Source organism: Dipodomys spectabilis, unplaced genomic scaffold (assembly GCF_019054845.1).
Source record: "Dipodomys spectabilis isolate Male_0828 unplaced genomic scaffold, ASM1905484v1 ptg000054l, whole genome shotgun sequence".
Lineage (NCBI taxonomy): Eukaryota > Metazoa > Chordata > Mammalia > Rodentia > Heteromyidae > Dipodomys > Dipodomys spectabilis.
Window position 1 is genome coordinate 3,995,066 of NW_024870731.1, and position 24,842 is coordinate 4,019,907.

The following is a 24,842-nucleotide window of genomic DNA, read 5'->3' on the forward strand; positions in this document are numbered from 1 at the left end:
GCCCAATGGCTAGATCTTCCATGGCCATTTGTACTCGGATGGCTTGGCACATGGCATGTTGGGGACGCCAGGAGTTGGGAACACAGCCCAGTTCTTGTGTTGCTGAAATGGATAATAAAGGAAACCATGGTCAATAGTCAGAGGATCTTCACTGTTGAAAGCAAATTGTGGTATGTTGAAAGTGGTAGAGACTTCTAGTAGTCTTCTCATAGCTATTTTTCTCTTCTGACAAGCAAAAACCTGACTTTTTCTTCCTTCAGTATTAGGGAATTGAACTAAGGCCTCTTATTTGCCAGGCTGCAGAAGAATCAACAAGCAACATCTCTAGCCTGTTTTTCAATCTCTAGCCTGATTTTGCTGTCCACACCCAGGCTTCAATCCTACAATCCACCTTCTTTTAGGTTTCCTGTCATCTTTGGGTTCACAGACTCATGCCACCGTGTTTGGCTTCTTTCCATGGAGACTGAGGCTTATGAAATTTCTGCCAGGGCTGGCCTAGCACTGAGATCATGTGATCTCCGCCTCTTGGGTATGGGTTAGAGAAGGGATCTCATAAACTTTTGTTTCGGGTTTGGCCTTGAACCACAATCTTCCTGTCTCAGCCTTCCAAGTAGGTAGCTTTACAGGCATGAGCCACTGCACCTGGCTCTAACTTTTTGGTATGTACTTTTTCATACTATGTTTTAGTAGTATTTCATCAATGGTATAATATTTATAGATAGAAATAGTAATAACAATAGAAATAGTACTTCATTAGGAAAATGAGGCCAGGCAATTTGGAGGCTACTTAACATGTTTATAAATTTGTTAAACTGAATTTTGTAAAGAATTTTGTCAAATTGGTAAAAAAAAAAAAATTGACATTTTGGCTCTTTGTGAATCCTTCCGCCATTCTGGAGTACAGCTATGATACTTGGAACTCAGCAACTATTTTATGTCATTAACCTTGAGTTTAAAAATGAACTTGTAGGGAGGTATTTGAAAAATACTTGGGAATAGTAGTTTATGCTTATAATTTCAAGTACTCCAAGCAGAGAGAGAAAATCACAGTTTAAGGCTAGTCTGGCAAAAAGTTAGTGATACCTCATCTTACTAAACAAGCTTGTCATTCCCATTCAGGAGACATTGTGGTCTGAGATCAAGCCTATACATAAAAGACTATCTGAAAAATAAAGCAAAAAGGGCTGTTAGTGTGGCTTAAGTGACAGCACACTTGCCTAACAAGTATAAGCCCTGAGATCAAACCTGAAATACCTCAAAAAACAAAACAAACAAAGAAGTTGTAGTGTTGGGTCTATGGTGACAAACATGAAGCATCCAAGTTATTAATTTACAAAGCATAAATGAAAAAAATGTTCTATTGAAAGTATGGAGGTTCCTCAAAAGAATCCACATAGAGCTCCCCTATGACCCAGCAATCTGACTTTTGGGCATTTACCCAAATGATCACAAACAAGACCACACTAAAGCTACCAGCACAACTATGTTTATTGCAGCCTTATTTACCATAGCTAAGATATGGAACAAACCCAGATGCCCCTTAGTAGATGAATGGACCAAGAAAATGTGGTATATATACACAATGGAATTCTATGCCTCCATCAGAAAGAATGACATTGCCCCATTTGTTAGGAAATGGAAAGACTTGGAAAAAATTATATTAAGTGAAATAAGCCAGGCCCAAAGAAACATAGGTCCCATGGTTTCTCTTTTTTGCAATAACTAGTGTATGTCTGAGTCAAGCAGAAAAGGTCAGATAAGTTGATGTTAGGTGAAATGAACCCCAAGATAAGTATTCAAATGGTTTTTCTTTCTTGCGATTGTTTCTAACATATAAGATGATTTCTTTGTTGCTTTGTATATCCCTCCCCCAGGGTATAACCCCTGCTTTCACTGTATTTGATGTTGGTATAATTTGTAGAGGGGAAGCGAAAAAACAAATCATTTAAACAGGGATACAGGTGGACCCATTGCAACAATGAGATGTACAAACCATTATGTTGAAAAACAATAACAAGTTTACCATCATGGTGAAGATGACAGCAGCATTATGGTTACTATAATTGGGATTGTCTCTCTAGCAGTAGCTTCAGGATTTTACAGAGTGGTTCAGTGCAATCTCCTTGCCTCTGCATTCCAGAATGCTTGGCCCAGAAACACACTTGTCCAGACCAATCTGTCTCCTTTTTCTCCTTGTTCCCTTCAACGCCACCTCTGACAAAGCATACTTCTGTGGAAATGGTAAGGCCCACAGGAAGCCAAGAAGCCATTACATTCATTACAGGAGTTGTTGAGTATTAGACTTCAGTAGGGCAGTCAGTATTAAAGGAGAGCAGCTATCCAAACATAACAGACTTTTCCTTTCACACTCTAGACTCCAAGGCCAGGGCATTTGCTAAAATGTAATGTGATTACCAAAGGTGTATGTGTGTGTGGTGAGGGGACTCCCAGCTCCACTACACAGGCAGAGTAGAGAGGGTCCATGTATTGACTTCTACCTGGAGATACCATTTTTTAGAAAGGTGATTTCAACAGAGGATCTGCCACAGGGAATTCCACACAAAGAAACCACACTAATGAGTGTGTGGGTGAGGTGATGAGTACATTTGCCAGGCCCCATGGGAAAAATACCAGTGACCTTGGACAGAGGAAAGCCCAGGGATATTGCACTAGGCACAGCATAAAACCAAACTAAACCAGAAAAGCCACACACACACACACACACACACACACACACACACACACACACACACACACACAAGCACATTGGCACAAACAACAATGAAAGAGAAATGGGGAAGACAATGGCAGAGAATGATAACTACTGTTGGTAACTCTAAGCCAAAACCAACTCATTAGCCATCTATTTCCCTGCAAGCCACATGTACTCCATTGACTTTTCTGTCCTGAATCATAATTAGATATACAGCAACAAAAGGAAAGCTAGGCTTAGCAATTCATACCTGTAATACCAGCTACTTGGGAGGCAGAGATTGAAAGGATTGCAGTTTGAAGTCAGCCCTGGCACAGTTTGTGAGACTTCAGCTTAACCATGCTTGTAAGGGCAACTCTGCAGGATGTGTAACTAGGAGGATTTCAGCTAAGCCTAAACTAAGAAAAAGTGAGATCGCTTGTTGAATAATAACTTAGGTACCAAAAAGATTGGGAGTTTGTCTCAAGCAGAAGACTGCCTGTTCTAGCAAGCATGAGACCTTTAGTTCAAACCCCAGGATAACAAAAAAATAAAAACAAAAGACCCTTTGACCTCCCAAGAAACCACAAAAATATTTTTGGTAAGAGCAAAATGCTCAGAGAAAACACTCCTGTGGTGTATATTTGACAAAAAGCCATAGCTTGGCCAGCACTAGTGGTTCATGCCTGTAACCTAGCTGAGATCTGAGGATGGCAGTTTGAAGCCAGCCCAGGCAGAGAAGTCCTCATGAGAAGCTCATCTCCAATTAAACACTCAAAAACCAAAGTAGAGGAACTGTAGATCAAAGTGGTTGAACACTAGTCTTGAGCAAAATTGCTCAGGAACAACGCCCAGGCCCCAAGTTTAAGCCCCAAGACACACAGACACACAGACACACAGACACAGACACACACACAGACACAGACACACACACACACACACACACACACACACACACACACACACACACACACACAAGCAACAGCTCTCTTTAAGGCTTCAGTGAGGATTTACCTCATTTTCTGTTTTTGTTTTTAGCATTAGGATTTGAACTCAGGGCCTTGTACTTATTGAGGTGGTATTCTGTCACTTGATCTATGCCTCCAGATCACTTTTCAGTGCTTATTCTTGAGGTAGAGGCTTTCTTTTTGCCTAGGTATATGCCCAACACAGAATTCACCAGTTTTGGGTTTCCCACCTTTACTGCGATTACAGGCAGGTGCCATCCCATCCATGTTCCCCCTGTGGAGATGGAATCTCATGGATTTTTCTGCCCTAGCTAGCAGAACTGAGGTCCTCTTCAGCATCTGACCTAGGATGGTATGACAGGCATATACCATTACATCCAGATACAGATTGAAAAGGGCTCTCACAAACTTCTTTGTTTAGGCTGGCCTCAAACTACAATCCTAATCTCAGTATCCCAAGTAGCTAGGATTACAGGTATTACCCACCAGCATCTGGCTTTTAATCTGTTTTTGCTGGCTCTTGTGCATTTAGCTGGCTCCATATTGAGCTCTTTTCAATGTTGAATGTTAACATTCTTACCTTCCTTCTCCCTGGCTCAAAAGTTATAAAAATGTCCTGTTTGTTCCCCTTGTCTAACCACTGGAGGTGCCATCACTCATAGGCATGGGGGAGTGGAAAAGGGAATGAGATGGGAAGAGGGGGAAGGTCCACTGTCAGGGTTTAGCCATAGTAGGCTGCCCTTCCTGAGGTGAAGTCTGATGCTTGGTCTTGCTGTCTCTGTGCTCAGTGGTCCCTTCAGTATGGCTGGGTGGGAGACCGTCGTCCTGAGAACTAGAGGAGAGTACATCACCAGAAGCAGAGGAGGTCTATCTCCTCCCAACACAGCCTAAGAGAAGTGATACAGGTACTGGAAGACAGTCCAAGAAAGAGACCCAGAAAGATGGGTGTGGGGCTCTTCTGTCTAGGAAGGGATCAGTTCAGACATCTATGTGTGTTTGGATGCAAGTCTGAGAAGAGGAGGAGGGACAGAGGAAATGGAAGGAGGCAAAGTATAGTTCAGGGAGTTGCCCAGTACAAGCCTCCATTCTTGTGATATGATCCATACACCAGCTGATTGTGCCCCGTGGGGATTCCCTCCTGCTGTCACCACTGGAGAGGTCCAAGCAGGAGACCAACACACACTCAGAAGGACAGGCTAAAACATGTACAAAATAGTAACTCCACAGTTACTCAGGCATTATGCCAGTTACTCCTTACTTTCAGGCTTATAAGTACTTTCTTCAGTCCTGTTTTGCTGCTGAGAAACACTAAAATTTAGTGAATGAAAACTGCCAAAACTCAGGCAACTCCAAGGCAAGTGGCAGCTAGCCTGGTACCCAGGTGCTGTTAAGTTGGTATTTCTTGACCCTGTCTGCCCAGGAGAACCACATGAAAGCATTTAAGAGCACCAATGCCTGGGCTTGCTTCCCTGATTTACTATAAATCTCTTGGGGTACAACTGGGGCCTAGGTATGAGGTATATCTTAAATAGCCCCACAAGAAGATGCTATTGAACAGCCAAGCCTAGTGCTCTCCATAGGGAACATCTGCCTAGTAGGCATCTTTGGGGGAGAGGAGTTGATCATTGATTACAAAACAAGAGAAAAGTAATGAAAAGGATCTCAGGCATCTGAACTCTCACTCAAGGTTTAATCTGACTGCATAGCAATACCACTGCAGTTTGAAAATAGTTTTCACATATTTTAGTTAATTCTCAGGAAAATCCAGCAAGGTCCCCCCTCATGGTGATAAAATAGCTTAGGTAGGCTCAGAGAAGCTGAGAAAATATTCCAGAACATGCAGTTGCAAACTTGATGCTCTAGTCGAAGACTTATTTCAAAGCCAGTGTCACAGACGCTCAAACTCTTTCCTATGACTGACTACTTTTTCCCACTTCTTGCTTGATATTTGACAACTGAATTTGTATCGCCAAGAGTAAGATGGCAAAGAGGGAAGATAATATTTCTCTCTCTCTCTCTCTCTCTGTCATTGTTCGTGGGGCTTGAACTCTGGGCTTGGGCACTGTCCTTGCACTCTTCAGCTTGAGCCACAGTTTATTGGAGATAAGAGTCTCACGGACTTTCCTGCCCAGACTGGCTTTGAACCATGATCCTCAGATCTCAGCATCCTAAGTAGCTAGGATTATAGGCGTGAGCCACTGGTGCCCAGCTTATATTTCTCTTAAGTAGGGACAGTGTCATGGCCAATGACAGAAAACCATAGAATCCAAAATTCTGAGAACTACAGGTGTAAAGCTTTCACTAGACACAAACATTAGTGAAAAAGATAAAAAGCTAGACCAAGAAAGTCAAATGAGTCACTACTTAGGGAACTTACTTTCAGTGATAAGAACAAAGAAGGATTTGAAGTTCTGTGTTTGGAAACCAAAATGGCAATGAGACTCCTGCTATCCTATGAGAAAAGAAGGGCAACCTGGGGACACAGCATGATCCCTGTCAACATAACTACCAGAAATGTGGCCCATCTTATTGCTCAGCTGGCTTCCCACTGGGAGTTTCATCATCCAGATAAGACACTGCTGAGCTAACACCTACCTCAGCTGTCTGTCATCTCTCAACAGGACTGGGGAAGCTCTGTGTACAGCATGGTGCTACTGGACAACGAGCAGGTACAGGGCAGAGGTAGCAAATTCCCTGTGTTCATTCACACTGCAGGATAATGGAATCTAGCTTGGCTACACAGAGACATAGGGACAGCTCTTAATCATTCCTAACTTTACAATTTCCATCCATAAGATGAGAATGGGAGATGTTTATACCGAAGGCTGGTTTCACAGGCCGAGGACCTGTATCAACACACAGCCCTGAACTTGAAAAGGCTCATGTCTGATCTAATGGTTTGCCTTCAATGTCTAAAAGTCCTTGAGACTTGTAAACAAGTACCCTTTATTCCCAGTTTGCACTGGGCCTGCTATTGTGAAACTGGCCCTGATTTCTGCCTGTCCCACAGAGTTGTTAGAGGTCTGATCTATCATGCCACCCAGCCTGGCTTGTCGCAGGTGCTTAGGGAAAAATGCATACTATTATTTCCACAATGCTAAAGGTTCAGCTCTGATATCTGGCCTGATATCTGATATCTGTGGGTCATAGGTCAGCAAAGGGGAACAGATTCAATTAAAGTGACCAAGAGTGATCAATGCTGGCTTCCGTAGATTAACACATTGCCACAGATTTTTTTTTTTAGAGCTCTCTAGAGTTGTTCATTTGTTCACAGGAATGAGTCGTTTTCCTCCCTTGTGGTATTGCTGATCCAGATCTGCACGTTTTTCTCACTGGCACTGCCAGGTGGAGGAGTTATTGAGTCACTCAGTGAGTCATCAGAACATTGATGCCTGGGCAAACATAGCTGCCACTTCATCAGAGAGAGAGGGGTGGCAAGAATGGATCAGAAGAGAGACCAAAAGGAGGCTGGCTGCCTGAGGGAAGGAGATGGGGATCTCCTGTGGAGCTCTTCGTTTTAGATGGTTTCTAAGGTTCTTGTGTAAGATCACTTCCTTTGCACAACATACATAAGCTGATGAAATCAAGAAGCCTTGTCAGCCAGCACCATCCAAGGTGCTGAGAGGTCATTTCATGAAGGGATCCAATTTACCTGGGTTGATCATATCTCCAAAGCAGCCTAGCCCCTAGGGGCCCTGTGTCTTGGGCTGACAGCTTAATATGGTACATGACTTCAGTCCCCAGAGGCTGGCAGTTACTTTCACAGGTACCTTGTTTCAACGTTTCTGAAATGCACATCTTCTCTGAATAAAGGACTGTCAGCCTACACTCTCCACAGCACTTCATGTGGGAATGAGCCAGGGCGCTTGGGTCTGATTTCAAGGACTGTAGTGCTACGGTGTCATAGTTTCCTCACCAGGTGTCATGCGTCTGTGAACACACACAGTACCCACAGGAAGCAAAGCCAAGACTGAGCCAAGATCAACAACAAAAATCATGGTGGCAGCTGGCAATTATTGAGCCCTTAATATATGCCAGCTACTATGCTAAGAAGCTAATGCTTATATTATTTCCTTAACTCTGACAGTAACCCTGAAAAGTGATTCTTTTCTCCTTCTTGTTCTTCTTGTTCTTGTTCTTGTTCTTCTTCTCCTCCTCCTCCTCCTCCTCCTCCTCCTTTCCCTCCTCCTCCTCCTCCTCCTCCTCCTCCCCCTCCTCCTCCTCCCCCCCCTCCCCCTCCTCCTCCTCCTCCTCCTCCTCCTCCTTCTTCTTCTCACCTCCATTGTTCACATAAAAACCAATGCTTGGAGAGATAATTTGACTTGCTCTAAGTCTTGCAGCTACTAAACATTAGAGCCTGGATTTGACTCTCTGACTCTAAAACTCAAGCTTAAGTTGCTGACTTTGGTTCCAAGGAGTCTACAAGGTTCAACTAGCTCTTGATGTCAACAATTAATGTCACAACTCCCAGTTCTGCCTTTTTCCCAAATTGGTTAGTTTTACAGTGAAAGCAAGTTCTAGATTCACCCACATTAAGGAGATCAGAAATTTAAAATTCGATTACAATCTTTGTCTTTCTTTCTCCAAACAGTTTGAACCAAACATCCAAGAAGGAAGAGGGAAATGAGTTTGTTAAACAGTTGAAACACATACTTTCAAATGAGAAACATATGTACTATTATTTTTCATCTTTTGTCTCCTCTCCTTGATGGAGCTGAAAACAAATTGACATGATACAAATGTACACATCCACAGAAAGATAGGGCAAACCAGGGAAGTCTTGGATGGTGGCAATCTAGGAACTGCTGTGCAAAGCTTGAAGAAGTCATGGAAAACTTGCTAACAGCCGCCCAAGGTCAGGTCCAAGCAGAGTTGTCAAATCTGAGTATAATGACTCCTGGAGAGGAAGTCTGGACTTGAATTGCTGAGGAGTTGGAAAGGGGGTGAATATCTGCTACAGGCAGGCCTGAGAACAAGTATGTCAGACATTGCAGAAGTGCTGGCCTCCTGCCAGATTTTTATATCATTTCTTTTCTCCCTCCCTTCTGGCATAAACAAGTTCTGGATTTTTAAAAACTGGGTCATCATATTTTTAATTCCCTGCTTTCAGCACGGAGCTCAGTTAGTCTTGTTGACTGGCTTAAAAGTCTGATTTCCTGAGTGAACATTTCTTAGCCAGTCAGTTTTAGGGGAGTAATGAACCCAGCATGCCTGTCTTCCTGGCAGCAGTTACATAATGAATCTCACGATCGAGCTGGAGGACCATCCTTGCATTGCCTATCATTATATATTTAAATCGCAACATTAATATAACTATTAAAGCTCCACTTCAAAGATAGCAGTTCTTCCCTGGAGGTCTTGTCAGAGGATGGCACTGAGCTCCCAGATCTTCTGATACTCGGAGCTTAAGAAATGATGATTTTCCAATAAGCTTTGGTGTTCCTAAGAGCAAGACTGGCCTTGCCTGGAGGGAGAGGGGGCAGAAGGGGAGCTACCTAATCTCTGCTCAGGTTTACTAAGAGTTCTTAAAACTGCCTAGAAAACTGGGCCTCCTCTGGGTTTTCCTCTAGCAGTGGACGCCAATTTATAGTCTCTTGGGAGAGGGTTTTAGGTTTTCCTTGCTTTTCTGAAGATATATCAGTGACTTTCTAAATTTCATCTTCCATCCTTGAGTTCCAAATTCCTAGGAAGTTTGACTGTTTTTTCAGATTGACAAAAATTCACTCCTCCTTTCTGACCAGTTAAAACTTTTCTTTCTCCTTCACAGTCACCCAAACCTGCTAGAACCTCTCACTCAGTGGCCACACCCACGTAATGCTGGCCTCCAAAAAACTCAATGTTAGGGGAACAGGGAAGCTCATTGTGAGTTTAGTTTCTAAGACTCATGTGTAAGGCATCAGATTTCAGTGAGATTTTTCTGGAGTTTGAACAGAGTAGGAACCACCTATGGGTTCAAATCTGGACTTGCTTTTATTTAACCTTGGTTTGTTTTACATTATTTAGGTCAACTTTTGGAGGGACCTAGAATTTTATGGCCCATAAAATTCTTACCTTTTAAAGGAGCCCATAGTTAACAATTTGTTCATCACCGCTCCTTCCACCTCACCAAAAAAGTCTCCAGTCTATGGGGAAGAAAAGAAGATTGATGAAGAAGTATAGATAAACGATGCACCCAAATAGCAGGGAAGAAACATAAATAGTCTGGGTCCTAGAGCTGGCCTAGTTTCTGATTTTCTGTTATAAAAAAGTAGAAGGGCACTAATGGTCAAAAGAAGCCTAGGAGTAACAGAAAAAACTATTGAACAGATGGGACTGTCCCCAAAACACATATGGCAGAATACTGAAATTGAAACACACACACACACACACACACACACACACACACACACACACACACCATTATCTTTGGAAGGAGTCAGCACTAAGCTGCACTTAATCCCTTGTGATTAAAATGCTACTCCAAACAGTCAGAATAAGGCTATGAAAGGGCTTCCTAAGCAGTAATAAAAACAATTGTTTATAATTCCTGGATGACCCGTTTAGGAAAATATAACAATGCACTTCCCCAGCCCTATAAATTTCCAGCAGTTGAGAACCCGTCCTTTCTCAAAATCACTTTCTGACGAACACTCTCCAATAGAAGTGCTCATAGGTTGTTAATATTTTGACTAAGAATGAGACTATCCAGGGAGGCAGCGTGGCTGATTGGAATTGCAATGGCCTACCTCTGCATCCGGGCTGTCTTCAGTTCATTGCCAAGCTGAAGGTTTCATGAGTCTACTTTTTGCTGCTAGATAGAATTTGAAAACCTCAAATGTTCTCCAGATAGCCTGAACCACTGAGATGGGGTGTCCTCATGAACTGAGGAGCACAGTTCATAGTAATAACCTTCTGCCAGCATCCTGAGGCTGTGCAGAGCAAAAAGAAACCTATTTCTACTCTTGAGTAGACAGCTGTGAGCACATGTGCGTGAGTATGGGAAGGTGTGACAATATGTAATGTCTAATATATATAAGACATTGTATTACTATTTCATTGATAATAATTTAATGAATGGCCTCAATCACACTAACAAAAATTTCTAGGCAGTGAGGCAAATTAACAGATTTCATCAAAGACAAGAAGAAGGAGGAAACATTTCTTTGAATATCAGACACTTCCTGTGTGACAAGAGAGAAACATTGGCAAGCTGTGGGTGTGTACTGATGCTAAGAGCAAGAAGGACATTTGTATTTTGTGTGGGTATGTATGCCAGTGTCAATGGAACTGGTTGTTAGAGGAAGAAGAATTATCCTAATTGGGGGGCAGGGAGCCAAACTTTAAACAAGTCCAGGCTGAGCAGGCTGGCAGATCTCTTGCCTAATGCCTCTAGCAGAAGAGAGAGGGAAGTGGGGGGCAGGAGCAGAGTGAATGTGGCAGCCATGGCTTTGATGGAATGAGTATTTCCTATTTCCATGGTCTGTTGGCTGGTCCAAGGCTCAGCACAGGAAGATCAACTCCAACTCCTGTGTCCCAGGCCTAGACCCTATCTCAGCCCTCAGTGGCTTTGGCAGAAGGACAGAACTCTTCCCAGGCGATGCATTGGGGGTCTTGTTGCACAGACTTCTTCATTTCTCAGTGTTCTTCCGCTCAGCCAAATGCACATGTGATCACAGGCTGATGGGCTTTGATTTCATCCTTCCTCACATCCACCAACTGAACAATGCCCAGTGATGTTTAGTATTAGAGGTGACTGCATGGACATTTTGAGTCTTGAAGGCAAATTTACATCCGATCCTACCATATTCCCAAGGATAAGAGGAGAAAAAGAAGCACAGATCTTGCTTCTTTTTTCTTTTTTATTTGTTTATTGTAAAGATACTGTACACAGGAGTTATAGTTACATGAGTAATGAGTACATTTCCTGTCGATCTTGCTTCTCAAAGTCACTGTTTATAAATCAACAAATCACTGAGCTCAGATCTAAAAGATCCCCCCATAAAGACAATTAATTAATTTATTAAGCATCACTATCATAGTGTTGACTTTTGAGAAATTTAAAAACATTTCAAAGAACATTCATTATAGAACTGTAGTATTCTCAAATGTTAGAGTTATTAGAAACCACCCATAGTCAACTATCTTTGTTTTATAAAGTTTATCCTGAGGACCAGACAGAAAACATATGCCTCTCCTGCTAATATTATTTTATGATGAACTATGAAATTCGTATTTTTTCTTATTTTAATATGCCAGTTGAATTTCTAATTGAAGACATTTGAAGGCTGTTGACTTTCTCATTTTGACTTTGGAATAGTGAGATTCCTATGTGCAGACTATGTGCTCACTGTACATGGTCCAAGCAAATGGAGAAAATTCCTCTCCTCTCTCTTGACACTAGTCCCTCAGTGCTGTGAGCCCAGGTTAATCCTTCAACTTAGATGACTGATTTTTAAACAGGAAAAACTACAAAGAAAACTGAAAACAGTCATTCAGTAGGAGTGTGTGTATGTGTGTGGGTTTGTGTGTGTGTATGTCTGTGTGTATGTGACAGTTAAATATCAGAAGGAGAAAAAGCTCCTTAAAGTTGTTCAAACTCTAAGGCACCTTTCAGGCAAATGTTCCTCATGTAGCACAGGCAGCTCTAAAACAAGGTTCTATAAAATGAGCATTTTGCGGGTATGAGAACAGACCATGGGCCCTGGGACCTCCCCCCTCCCCCCTACCTTTCTGGGAAGTAAACACTCTTTGGGGCCTGCTGAGAAGTTGGCTGTGACAGTCCTGGAGGGATGGAAATAAAGCTAATAATCAGCCTCCTGCTTCTTCCCTTTAGCTCATTGTCTCCAGGTTGTCTTCAATACCATAATTTGCACTACCTGATCTGAACTCATTCCAAGCAACCTTACTTAGAGTTGAGGGATTTTCCACTCACCTGCATGTAGTCTTCAGACACCAGAATAAACCCATTATTGTCTATGAGGTAACAGTTCACAGTCTAGAAAACAAAAACCACAGTTTCAGCTTCAGGTCCTCAGACTGCTTTTACATGCAATGACGTACTTCCAGCCTCAGAGAAGCCCATTTAGGGGGAGAGGGGGATGGTAGGGAAATTGAATTGAGGAGACTGAAAAGGCTTGCTGGCTCTGTATATTCAAGCCATGGCTAAGCTAACCCTAGAGTTGACTCTGCAAGACAGGATGCCAAACAAGACTTAAACAACCCAGAATGGGATAAAATGAATATGCATTAAAAATGACAAATTATAGTTTGTCTATTTCCTAGGAGCAAAGTATCTAGAAGCCCCTGGACCTGTACCTTTTGGTGGCTGAAGTGCAGGCAGCTTGGAAAGTAAATCGCCAGCACAATGCCATTACTCTAATGATGTATTAATGAAAACACCTTGTCAGCTTGCAGGACCATCAGGGGACCAGGTAGTATTTTTTAATTTGTTCATACACTGAGTCAGGGGGAAGGGTTAGCCTTCTGCAAAAAGGGGCCCCTCAGGCCTCCTAAGGGTTTTCAAACTGTGTTTTTAATTGGAGCTGGACTTGGGGGCAGGACTGTTAGCTTTGGTAACTTAGACTTATAAATTGTGGAAAGCAAGGTAAGCCTGAACCTCCACTTCCCCCATACTCCTTTAATCTAAGTGAATGGCTTGCTACAGGCTAAATTTTAATTATAGTGCTGTAGAGTTTAAACTTAAAGCTTAATTCTGTCCTTGATGTAACTCAGTTTCTATTTATTGCAACTTTACATACCTACTGCAACATTTAATTTGTAACATATCTTTACCCTGAGCTAAATTCCTGCTAGCTCCAGGCTACCACAGGGTTGGGGTTTTCTGGAACATTGGCCTATGCACAGGGTTGTCTTGAGTGGAGGACAAAAGGACAGTAGTGAGTAGGTTGGAAAGGTTTGACCTTTATTTCTAGATAGTAACTATGTTGAATGGCCAGAAAATTAAAAGCCTTTCTAGCACCTTTATATAGAAGATCCAGCTGCTTTAAAAACAGAGCTTGACTTGTTTATAAAACAGGGTCAGATGAATGACTTGAGTAACCTGGTCACACTCTGGCGGTTTGCAAAAGCTCTTGGCTTCAGGGACACTACTTTGGTCCTGGAGAGAGTCTTGATAAGCTATCTTTATTCTCGAGACAGCATTATGGAAGCATCCACAGAACCCTGCTTCTAATAGGGGTGTTATGATCTTTACATAGATTTACATTTAATTTTAATGTTAATTTAATTAAAATTAGAAACAACTAAAATGCCCATTCTTGAACCTAGGATGACTTGTATTTCAGGTATTCGACATCTAACCCTGCTAGTGACTACACTTTTAGATGTCCATATTTGTACAAAGTAATTATGTTATCCAAGACAGCAATATCTTTGATTATACTAGGAGTTGAAAATGTGTTATCCCAGGCTACATCGGATTATGTTTCATAAATCCATATGCTTGTTGACTTGAATGCCATGATGTTTACTTTGGAGATACAAATACCAGCAAAAACACCCAATAAATGCATACTGAATACAAAAGTAGGTATTCCTCACAGTTGCACAGAATGTCACAAGTTATCAGTTCTTACCCTAACATCTGTAACTGATTAATAATAATGTATTAACATCTATATCCTTGGTCACTATCTCTCTGGCAAACTGATGATCACAAACACTACAAATCTTAAGAAAGACGCAAGATGTCACACAAAGTCCATGAATATGAGAAAATCTTTTGTCCTTAAGGATGCTATTAACACATTAGGACTAATCGGAAATTAGAAAAATTCACAAGACAGGAGAAGTGCTTCCAAAGACAATGATTTCAAAAGCAAGTAACAAGGAAGCCCCAGGGAAGGCTCATCAGATCAGGTCTTTTACTGTATTTGACCCTCTTTGTGGTCACTCTGGGAAAATTAGGTGTCAGAGTCTGTATAGTGGGCCATTTAATAATTTTATTAGAAACATTAAATGTCTGACTCCATGAATGCCTCTCCCCCCGTTTGGAGAAATACAGTACAATTACAGCTATAAACTGAACTGGTTAAAATAAACATATTTTCACAATTCCTACTTTAAAACAATCTTCAATGAAACTTTTCATTAGTAGTTGTGAACATCTGGTTCTCTCTCAGATCTCGTTTCTTGGATGTGAGGAGCCTTCTGATAGTGGCCAGCACTGAGTGGAAGGGAAGTCAGACTTGTCAGTAGAAGACTTTCCCTTAGGTTTTTACCTGGTTTTCTCCTCTCTTCTTCAATGGAAAGAACAGAGTGTGAAGCCTGTTTCAACACAAAGCCTGGAAGAGCAAGCTATAAAAAAAAAGCCTGGGAAATCACCAGATGACAACTATCACACAAAGAAATTGTTCATAAGACTTCATTGTCATGAAGAAAGAAGAACCATAGGGACAGGGGCTGAAGAGGAGGAGGGCAATGCTGGGGAGGAGGAGAAAGAGCAATTATAGGAAGCATTAGCCCAAGCAAGCCTTTCAGAAGTCAAGTAGGTGATTATCTTGTTGGACAGGGGGGAAGACAGGCCACAGGTGTATTTTCTCTAAGGCCACACAGCTAAGCACAGGGCCACATGGCCTCAAAGCCCATGCTGTCTCCTCTATCTTCCAGACTCCAGGATGTACTAGGAGCTCAGGGGCCTACCTTCTTAGAGAAAGCTTTTTTGGAAAGAACAATCCCTTAACCTACAGCTAGCTAAGGACAGATCTTGTCTGCTACTGCTTATCAAAAGACACTACAACAGGTGGCAGAAAAGTCAGCCAGAAAAATGCCTGCACCAAGTGCTTGGGGTGCTACTTTTATGGCTGAATGCAAGAAAAACAACACAAGTGACTGTGTTTAGGTTAGTTTGCTCAGGTGGTTGTGACCACAATTACATGTTCCTGAGTTCCCTCAGCACAGCAATTCTTAAGCTAATATCTGAAGCCAAAAGACTGTGTCAGATATAATTTAACAGGGCTCTGCATATATCTAACCACTTGTTAAAGAAGGATCTATGGAAGAAAACAAGCACAGGATAGGCTAAAGCCTAAATGTCACCCATGTAGTCAGTCAGCTTAGCTTATAACCTACTAGATGGTCATGGACAAAGGAGCAAAGAAAGTCTTGTCCTGGTCTATAAGGACACCGTGCTCTAACCACTTCTTCCAGAGGTGCCCTACTTGTGCCCAGCAGGTAGTCATGCACTGCTGGGCACAGGCAGAGAAGAGCTTTTGTTTCTCCTATACTTGTAGAAATGCATGAGAACACTGGCATTTGGACTTCTTTGGACTATGTTTCTAGTTAACATTCTTAAAATAGAATTCCCCACATACTTCCATTAGAATTTCAGGACAAGAAGTGGAAGTTGCTGAGCATTATGGAAATGTTTTTATTTCAACTGAACAATGCTGAATTTAAAAAGATTTGGTCAACTTATTAAGCAAAAACAAGAACTGCTAACTGACAAGTCACATGTCAAAATCTGGGTGCTGAGTCACTGATCTGGGCCTCTAATCTGAAAGCTATCATTACAGGCAACACTCTGTTGTCTACCTATAAACACAAAGATATAAATTAAGTGACTAGATGACTGCTTAAACAGATCTCCTGTCAACAACCACTAGGATTAAATTATTACTGAGAAGTATGGTGAATGGAGTCAGCCCACAGAGCTAGAGGGCAGAATGCTAGGTGAACAGCTCAGTCAGGACAAAATTAGCCTGTCTGTTCAATGTTTTCTCTATAGACACTTTATGAAAACTATTTAATTGCCTTCCCTGTACTCCCCCTCCAATAACAGGAAATACAGGAGATATTTCTTCAACTTTCCTTCATTAGTCTATTCTACCTTAACCCCACATCTTCAACCCCAGCTCCTTGTTACAAGGTCCCTGTCCATCACTGAATCCCAAAGGACCACTAAGGGAGAAATCAGAACTTCCCAAACAAAGAGACTTGTATCTCCAATTATCCAGCAAAAAGCTTGAAGTGGAGGTGTGGCTCAACTGGTAGAGCACCAGCCTTTAGTGACAAATTGAGCTAAAGCATGCCCTGAGTTTAAGCCCTAGATTTGGCATGAGAGAATGTGAAGAAGGGAGGGAGGAAAAGAGGGAAGGAAGGAAGGAAGGAAGGTAGGAAGGAAAGAAGGAAGGAAGGAAGGAAAGGAGGAAGGAAGGAAGGAAGGAGAGAGAAAGAGAAAAAAGAGAGAAAGAAAGGGAAAGGAAAGGAAAGGAAAAGAAAGGAAAGGAAAGGAAAGGAAAAGAAAGGAAAGGAAAGGGAAGGAAAGAAAAGGAAAGGAAGAAGTAAAGAAAAAGTCAATATTACTCAGAGAAGACTCATTCGGGTTCACAAAAGCAGATACCAGACACTAAAACCTACATCCTAAATATAAGATAGTATAAGAACTATGCAGTCACAGACTGGGAGGCAAAAGATACTGGGGAATGAAAAAACCACAGGGCTGACTCGGGTGTTAACTGGAAGACAATATCAGCTGAGACTAAGACCAGAAGCTCTGACAGTTGGTATTGATGTGACTGTGAGCAAAGTCTGAACCCTGGAAGTCTCGATTTTCTTTTTGGAAAAAAAATAGTAGATAGCGAGTACTTTCCCACTGGGTGGTTGAGAAGATGCAGTGGGAGGTACATGGGTAGTGCTGGGAACAGTTAAAAAAACTTCAAGAAGATGTGTTTTCATCCCGTCAGCCAATGGCTATTGGCCACTTATCACATGTCCTAATTCTACAATTCTAACATTTCTCAGGGAGTGAAGTGGTTACACTCAAAACAAGAGGTCCTTGCTGGGCACTGGTGGCTCAGGCCTATAATCATACCTACTGAGGAGACTAAGATCTGAAGATCAAGGTTCAAAACCAGCTGAAGCAGAAAAGTCAGTGACGTTATTTTCTCCAATTAAAGCCAGAAGTAGAGATGTGGCTCATGCGGCAGCATACTACACTTGAGTGAAAAAGCTCAAGGTCCTGAGTTCAGATCCCAGTACCACAGGTTGGCTTAGTTTGGTGATTTTTTTTTGTCTTGCTTCAGGGAGATGCCTTTGTTTATTTTGAGGCATGTGGGGGGGGGGGGGGGCGGGAAGGGAGATTTGGTTCTTTCACCTGAAGTTGAAGCTACAGTCAGTATGTCTCATCTCAAAAGAAAATGTGCCACTGCGTACTACTCTTCTCCAGGTCTCCTAACCTAATCTCTAATATGTCAGTTGTAGGATAACTTGACCATTCTTACCGCTTGCTCTATCATTACATTATAGGCCAAGTATAATATCAAAATGCCATCTATTTGAAATAATTTTATTGCAAAGTAGTCACTTTGGTAGCAGTGACCTGTGTCCCTCCCTCAAATGATCCTCCCACCAACTCCCTGGCCAGGTGGGGTTGCTCCAGACATGGAGATCCCAGCTGTATGGATGTAAGCTCTGCTTCTAGGCCTGTAATAAGCCAAGGTATCTCCTACTTAACAGCGGCGTGCCTGCGGACACTCAACGTCTTAGCGATTGGTAGAAACTATTGATCTCTAGTTCTCTGGAACAAGAGATGCCTTGGTTAGAGGTCAACCTTCTCAATTTCCACTGTCTTTGCTAAGTATTGCTTCTCTGACCAGGAGATGGAGGTTGACAATACGTAAATGAGAAAAGAGATTGGCTGCAGTGAGGAAATACTGGCTGGGTCGGGCTGAAATGGGAAGTAAAGATGATATTCCTCCTTCCTTTGTATCCTGAATGCCAACCAGGTTGGCCTTGTTTACTGGCAATGCTGCAGATGGAACCCAGGGCCTTGTACATGATGGGCTAGTGCCTGACTAGTATGCTACACCCTAGCTCTACCACGTTTTCTCTGCCACCTCCATGCCTTGCAGGAGTGTTCTCTACCTATGAAGTTCTTCTCATGCATCGTACACCATCATCAAAGTCCTTTCCTTCCCAATCTGCCAGGGACTTAAATGTCACCACTTCAGAGTAGCCTCTGTTACCAGTGAGTGTTGGCCACTCCATCCCACTTATCCCAGTTGGTGATTAGATGTGCTTGCCTTCCCAGATACCCAGTAATTTCCAGAAGGCAGAAGCCATTTCTAAATCAGTTTTCCACTGTATCTTTCATGGTCAGACAGACCTTGGTCCCTAAGAAGGGCCGAATAACCTGTTTGAAATAGTATTTGAAATTGCCCCTAATAAGCTTTGAATATAACATTTGCCCCGTGTAAAGTCTTTTTAAGACTTCAGTCAGCACTATGGCCAGATCCTCCAAGTCACATGGCTCAGGCTCTGACTGGACAACTAAAGATGCACACTGTCCCACAAGCCTCACACACTCCTGCTGAGGTCCAAGGAGACTGCTGATGGGGAGACATTGGGGCTGGAGGAAACCTAAGACAGGCAAAGCATGTCTAATCAGTCTGAGCGAGTGAGGTAGGTCTTCAGTGCAGTGGACAAGTCATATGAATTCGTGAATTCTTACAGCTGTTCAATGGGCCTTTGATTACATGAGGGAATCTGGGGATTGGAAAGGCTGGTCTCATAGGCCTAATTAGGTAATAATGAAAAGAGAATAATCCTTGGAAAAAGTGTCCTGGGAAAATGGAATTTGGTCTGGGTGAGAAGGAAGGTTGAAATGTCCAATAAAACAAGGACAGTTTCCTGGAGCCAAATTTTAAGGGTCAAAGAGGAAAATAGAAGATAATTTCAAAGTGCACACTGAGGACATTAGAGCATCAGATAAAGTTTAAAAAAATCATAAAAATTCAGGGCTTAATTTTTCCCTCCCTGCCTCCCTCCCTCTCTCCCTCCCTTCCTCCCATCTTCCTTCCTTCCCTTTCTTCCTTCCCTCCTTCCTTCCTTCCTTCCTTCCTTCCTTCCTTCCCTCCTTGCTTCCATCCTTCCCTCCTTCCTTGCCTTATGGTTGTTAAATGCTCTACCACTTGCGTCAGCCCTCAGCACTTTTTGCTTTAGTGATTTTTCAGATATGGTCTCATACTTTTGCATAGGTCCAGCCTGGACTTTGATTCTTTTACCTCTGCCTCCATGTACCTGGAATCATAGGCTTGTACCTTCATCCTAGCCTGTTTTTTTTTGTGATAGTCTTGCTACCTTCCTTACCAATTCTGCTTTTGAACTTCAATTCTCCCATCTCTGTCTTCTAAATAGCTGGGATTACAGGCACACACCAGCATATCAAGCTTAATTTTCAAAGTATGTGAATCTTTAAATGACAGTTGCCTGGGTTTCTCTCAATGGCTGCCAAAAAGAGATCATTAGTGGTAAATAGAATATCACAGCCACAGTATGTGTGCCATTATTATCTGAGCCTTCAGATACAGGTGAATCATTACTCAGACTTGTTAGGCTTAGAGTTAACATTCAGTGCTTGCCTTTTGCTCTGCTAAGCAATTTTTATTACCTCACCCCCCATTATTCACCATTACTCTGTGACATGTGTATTTCAATCTCTATGACTATGTAGTTGAGGAAATTGAGTCATTAAGAGGTTCAGAGAACTGTCCAAGTTCACAAAGATTATTTATTGTCAGAGTCACAGCTGGAGGCTCATCAGTCTAATTCTATGACTTGTAACTATGCATTGTCCTATATAACCTGTAATACCAGTCTCTGAACAAAAAATGTTCTGTATGTTTCCAGATTGGAGACCCATTTCCACTTCTTCTGTATGTAGGTGTGCTGAGGCTAGTTTTAATCATCAGATTGTTCAACCAACTATCCATCTATTGAACTAGCCTATTAACCACCCATTCACCCTAACAACCAATGAATCAACTAACCAACCAACCAGCTATCCAAACTACCAGCTATCCCACCAACAAACTAACAACCTTGATTTTGTTATTATGAATTTGGGTTAGTAATTATATCCTCTGTGCAAAGTGAAGAGTTTAACACAGGGCCACATAACACTGACTAATTGCACTCTTCCCTGAGTTCTTATGCTGATCATTGCAATAAGACATCACAGGTCATAAAGCCAGAGGGAACTGAGACCCACTTGGATATCCTAGGAAAGTTGTCCCTGAACTTACCAAAGCATGTTGGTCATAAAATTTCACAGGATGCTCTTTCCAAAAAGAAAATTATTTTTGATCTGATGATCAGAAAAAGTTGGGCTTTCACTAAAAATCTGATTGACTGGCTTTTATTGTTTAGATAGTGTAACTCTTACATTGATCATAATTAAAATTACAAATTTTATTTTAAGCTGACACCTAAACAGTTGGGGCCTGACCCCCCTCATTTTTCTGTTTTAGCATTATCCTTTCATAGTTATGAGATTATTTCTCTTTTGCATGCTTTATTTTGAAATCAACTTCTAATCTGTTTAAATTTGGTTAAGGTTTCTTAAAACTTGATGTAACAGAAAACTGTTAGTATGTGATTATTTATAAAGTTTAGTTTGGGAATACACTGGTTTTTAAATAAGACACAGAAAAAGGCTACTTAAACTGAAGTGAAAAGTCCACCATGATTTTTCTACTTGTACTTAAATAGAAGGAACACTGGACTTAATGTTATAAAATCCTAAGTCTGATAGACAGACTTAGGGCCTATAATTTTTCTCCTACTGATGATGTTTAACCCCATAGATGGAGAAGGAGAAGGAGAGAAAGAAGAGTTCTAAAAGGAAAACATTAGGATAGAATGAAAATTTCTTGAGTTTCAGAACTTTCAACTCTAAATTTTCTGAATATTTATTAAATGAAATTAACTAAGCCAGTTAATTTCTCTCATCTTCTATTTTCTTATCTACTAGATAGGCCAACAATTCCTACAAGTTTCACTGGATGGTTATAAGACTGGAAAGATGCCTAAGTCTTGAAGGTAAAGCTTTCAGAATTGCATGACTTTCAAACGATAATGATGTCGATTGCTGCCTATAAACAAAATGTCCCCATTCCAATAGTGCTATCCATGAGGTCTTTAAACACATTTCTCCAGCTTTTATAACCAAACTATCTTATTAGAGGGGAGAGGTAAGAAAACAAAAAGGAAAAGAAGCACATGTCCTTTTCTTTGTGTGTGTGTGTGTGTGTGTGTGTGTGTGTGTGTCGAGGTTGACCAGAGTGATGTGTCAGATCTGGCTCTGTTCACAGCACTAGCTGTCACCTCCCCTCAGCCATCTTACCTCATCATCACAGCTGATGGAGCACTTGCCATCCAGAGAGGCACACTGTGGAGAGTGGGGGAGAAGCAAGGGAAACCATGTTACTGGGACATCCAAGCATCTGCTGTGGCTGCTACTTAACTACTACAGTCATGGCCTGTGCTGCAAAACACCAAATTTCATCTAAATAGAATGTTTCAAGATGGGATTTGGCTGCACGATCTAGAATTTGTGTCAACTCTAAACAGTAATATCAAAGACTTATACAATACTTGGGGAGGACTGGCTCTTTTCCATCGTGTGTGTGTGTGTGTGTGTGTGTGTGTGTGTGTGTGTGTGTGTGTGTGTGTGTGTGTGTGTGTGCGCCAGTATTGAGGACTGAACTCAGGGCCTGGGCACTGTGTCTTAGCTTTTTCACTCAAAACTGGTGATCTACCACTCGAGCAATACTTCCACTTCTGGCTTTTTGGTGCTTAACTGGAGGTAAGACTCTGACAGATTGTTTCTGCCTAGGCTGGTTTTGAATTAAAAGGCCTCAAATCTCAGCCTCCTGAGTAGCTAGGATTACAGGTGTGAGCCACTGGCACTCAGCCTTTTCCCATCTATTTTATGTTGTCATTCAATGTTGATGATATCTTTTAAAGATTTTTACATCTTTTGGTAACAAGAGATATAATTATGTAATTATTTAATTTAAAATTATTTCACAATGACCTAAAACACAAAACAAACTCCTGTGTTCTCAGTTTACAGTTTCCTAAGGTATTATAATTTAAGAAATGATACATCAGTCCCACCTCCCCCTTTCATCCTTGATAGGCACTTGGGTTGTTTCCATATCTTAACTGTTATGAAAAAAAGTGCTCAGTAAACATGGGAATGCAGGTATCTAGTATCTATCTCTTTGATATTCTGACTTCATTTCCTTTGGTATTCTGACTTCATTTCCTAAGTGTTGGGTTATTTATCCAACACTTTGAACACAGATGAAAGCTGTGTTGTATGACTTGCCATTTCTGATGAATTACTGAACAGATACCATAGATACCCCTTAGAACAAAAAGCACAGCAAAGGGAAAGCATTTCCCTAGATTCTCCAAGTGGAAAAGCCCAGAGAAACCTTTTGGAGAGGAGGAGGGCAGAGGGGGAAGAGCAGATACAAAATTTGATAATTCTTATCATTTAAAAGCCTTCTACCTTGCAATAAACAGATTTACAAGTAAATGACCAGGCACCACAAGATTAGGAGAACGTCACTATAAAATCAGAAAGGGCTCTAATATTAAAGCAAAAACTTCTTTTGGAGATAAGTATCTTGACCTTACATTCAAATTGTTCCTGAGTGTAAATGCCCTCCTCTCCCCAGCATGTGGTGTCTTACATGCTGACAGCCCTTTATTTTTCAGTGCAATGAACTGTAATCTGAGCAGCCAGCAGTTCATCTTACAAACATTTATAGGAAATCTGGCACTTTTCGTCTCCAGGTACCCAAATGAGAACACCTGTATAATAACAGTGTGGCTAATGCTTCAAGATGCTGATTATACCTTACCTGTCTGCTGGCGGTCCAGAACTTCCTTTGGAAAAATTCAAGTTTCATCTGAATGCCTACAGCTGGGACAAATTATAAATAAAACAAAGCATCAGATATCCCTTTACACAATTATTTAAGATTAACATTGACAATAATCCATCACAGTGAGAAGCTGACATAAACATATCGGAAAAAAGTTTACAGATAAACATACAACTAAGACTTCTTTTTTACTTCCTGGAAGGAATTCTTGAGGTTATCTGGGCTCATAGAATTCTTGAAATAAAGCAAGCTGTAGGCAGGGCAGATAGAACTTTGGAGATAAATCACTTCAATGATTCTAAAATCCATATACTTGCAGTAATATCTCCCTAAAAGAAGCTAAAAATAAGAATGAAAGAAATACATTTGAATTATTCGTATTTCTTCAGTCCCTGTTTCAGCTATTACTATATGAGTTTCAGTGTCTAAAATATATATTCTGAATGTGTTTTTGAAATACAACACTTGAAAGGCACTTTGAGACTGCTGTTTAGAAGGGAGCCACTTTGCTCTGACTTTGCTTCACAGGCCCCCTAGTGTCCACAGCTCAATGCTCTTCCCTCCCTGGGAACCGTGTTATGATTATGACAGCTGTACAGTGAATACTGGCTCCACTAATCGATGCAGAAAAGAAAGTGACATGAAGCTTTGGGAAGTAGTAGAAACTTAGAACTAGAACACAAACAAGCTCTTCATGAAGCCAATTCAATATAACCCAGAAAGAGAAACAGGGTAGAAACCTCTTCAGATGATTTTAGAAAAATTCAAAAGAATGAGACTACTTGGCTCATCAGGGGCGGCAATTTACCCTGGTACAGTCTAGCAAAAACCTGTTATCACCAGTACTACTGTTTATCTTTCTGTATTTCTTTCTTTTACTTAAACCTCTACAATGACTTCAACCTAAGTACTAACATCCATCAAAGGAGATAGACAGTTACAAGAGAAAAGTTCCCTTATCTACTCCTGGAGTTTTGCATCATACCATGTGAGACTTTCTACTTGGATAATCACTACACTACAGTCTTGGCTTTAGGAACTGTAAGACTTATGGAAGTCTTCGCTTAATGCCTTCACATGATCAACTGCTTTTCTATTTCCTGAAGAAATTATTTCAACAAGGCAAGGCCCAAGAGCAAAGGTTAACTGGGTATGTACATTTGAAAAGCCTTGGTATCAGCCTTTGGAGTTAGAATTTCAGCTCTCAGGTGGGACTAGAAGCAAGCAGCGCTGTAGTGTACGGATGGGGTTCATCTCCACACTGCTCTTTTTAATAAGTGGTGCTCATCTAGTTCCACCTTAAGTGTGTCCTCTGCCTTTGAGACTTAAACTGCCCAATAGCAAGGACCTGTTCTTGCTCCTTTGAGACTTAAGCCTTTGAGACTTAAACTGCCCAATAGCAAAGGACCTGTTCCTGCTCCTCCCCCCAACAAGGTACTGAGTACATAGATAATCCATCAACAGCAATAAAATTTTTCAACAAGTAGTTAGCTTTTAGAGAGAAAG

The 24,842-nt window shown here is 41.4% G+C and overlaps 1 protein-coding gene across 1 annotated transcript in view; it reads right to left on the reverse strand.

Annotated features, from left to right (window-relative positions):
* Positions 1 to 24,842, reverse strand: part of Cacna2d3 (calcium voltage-gated channel auxiliary subunit alpha2delta 3) — a 927,251-nt gene that overhangs the window by 72,660 nt on the left and 829,749 nt on the right. Inside the window, exons 28-31 of the mRNA XM_042679948.1 lie at positions 23,313 to 23,374; positions 21,782 to 21,826; positions 12,572 to 12,634; positions 9,712 to 9,782 (exon numbers count right to left, since the gene is read on the reverse strand). Coding sequence (XP_042535882.1) covers positions 9,712 to 9,782; positions 12,572 to 12,634; positions 21,782 to 21,826; positions 23,313 to 23,374 — 241 coding nt within the window. The remainder of the gene's footprint in view (positions 1 to 9,711; positions 9,783 to 12,571; positions 12,635 to 21,781; positions 21,827 to 23,312; positions 23,375 to 24,842) is intronic.